This window comes from Brassica oleracea, chromosome C4 (assembly GCF_000695525.1).
Source record: "Brassica oleracea var. oleracea cultivar TO1000 chromosome C4, BOL, whole genome shotgun sequence".
Classification (NCBI taxonomy): domain Eukaryota; kingdom Viridiplantae; phylum Streptophyta; class Magnoliopsida; order Brassicales; family Brassicaceae; genus Brassica; species Brassica oleracea.
The window spans coordinates 12,736,874-12,738,164 of record NC_027751.1 but is presented as its reverse complement, the minus strand read 5'-3'; the positions used below and the strand labels follow the sequence as shown (position 1 = coordinate 12,738,164).

Sequence of the window (1,291 nt, the reverse complement as noted above, 5' to 3'; positions counted from 1 at the left end):
TCTTCTCGTTTCCAGTGAACTTAAGTGGTTCCTTTTCAGCAGCTAGGAAGCTCGCAATCTCAGAAAACCAGGGGAGGTGAGAGTACTGCTTTTGGATTGCGGCTACTGGTTGTTCCGGTACGCGAGAACAATCGGATGTTATGCTCATGGATTGTTCCGCGAAGCGCAGACCAATCGCGTTGATGTGTTCCACTGTGTCTTCTTCATCAAGAGCTGTGTCGTCCTCAATCTTCATTCTGGACAAGTGGTCTGCAACCCCATTCTCGACTCCCTTTTTGTCTTTTATCTCGAAGAATCCACCTCAACAACTTCGGTTTCACATCCTTCTTTGTGAGCAAGTACTTAAGAGCAGCATGGTATGTGTGCACAATTACCTTTGATCCCACCAGGTAGGATCTGAACTTCTCGAATGCAAAAACAATAGCCAGGAGTTCCTTCTCAGTCGCAGCGTATCTGCATTGAGCCTCATCCATGGTTTTGCTTGCGTAATAGATCACATGAAGTTTCTTATCCTTGCGCTGCCCAAGGACTGTTCCAACTGCAAAATCGCTAGCATCAGTCATGATCTCAAAAGTGAGATCCCAGTCTGGCGGTTGTACAACAGGTGCGCTGACTAGAGATCCCTTGATCGTATGGAACACAGCTAAGCACTCGCTGTCGAAATCTAACTTGATCTCCTTGCAGAGCAGTTTGGTGAGTGGTCTCGCTATTTTTGAGAAATCCTGGATGAACCTCTTGTAAAACCCTGCGTGACCCAAGAAGCTTCTGATAGCTTTCACAGTTGTTGGTGGCTGCAAGCTCATCATCACCTCGACCTTTGCCTTATCTACCTCAATGCCTTTCTCGGAGATCTTATGCCCTAGAACAATCCCATCTCTGACCATGAAGTGGCAATTCTCCCCATTGAGCACCAGATGTTTCTCCTCACACCTTTTGAGTACCCTGCACAAGTTTGACAAACAGACACTAAAGGAGCTTCCATAGACACTGAAATCGTCCATGAAAATCTCCATAATGTCTTCAATCAGGTCAGTAAAGATTGTGGGAACCGAAATTCGCACTGTCGATTTCCTTTTAAATTAGGAAACCAGGAAAACCCTAGTTTCCCAGAGGTCCCGGAGATCTGTTAATACCACACGCCAAGCAATCAGAACACGAGATAACAACGAAAAAGTATAAGAAATCGTAAAAAGGGAGCAAGGAGAAGTCTTATTCCGAATTTGCGTATGAGCGTTTACAACAAGGTATAAGCCTGGGCTCGAGAGCTGTCGGCGAGACTCCTAGTTCTAAA

The 1,291-nt window shown here is 45.7% G+C and overlaps 1 protein-coding gene across 1 annotated transcript in view; it reads right to left on the bottom strand.

Annotated features, from left to right (window-relative positions):
- Positions 1 to 1,291, bottom strand: part of LOC106338165 — a 10,412-nt gene that overhangs the window by 667 nt on the left and 8,454 nt on the right. The window contains exons 2-3 of the mRNA XM_013777201.1: positions 375 to 942; positions 172 to 271 (exon numbers count right to left, since the gene is read on the bottom strand). Of these exons, the coding sequence (XP_013632655.1) occupies positions 172 to 271; positions 375 to 942 (668 nt within the window). The remainder of the gene's footprint in view (positions 1 to 171; positions 272 to 374; positions 943 to 1,291) is intronic.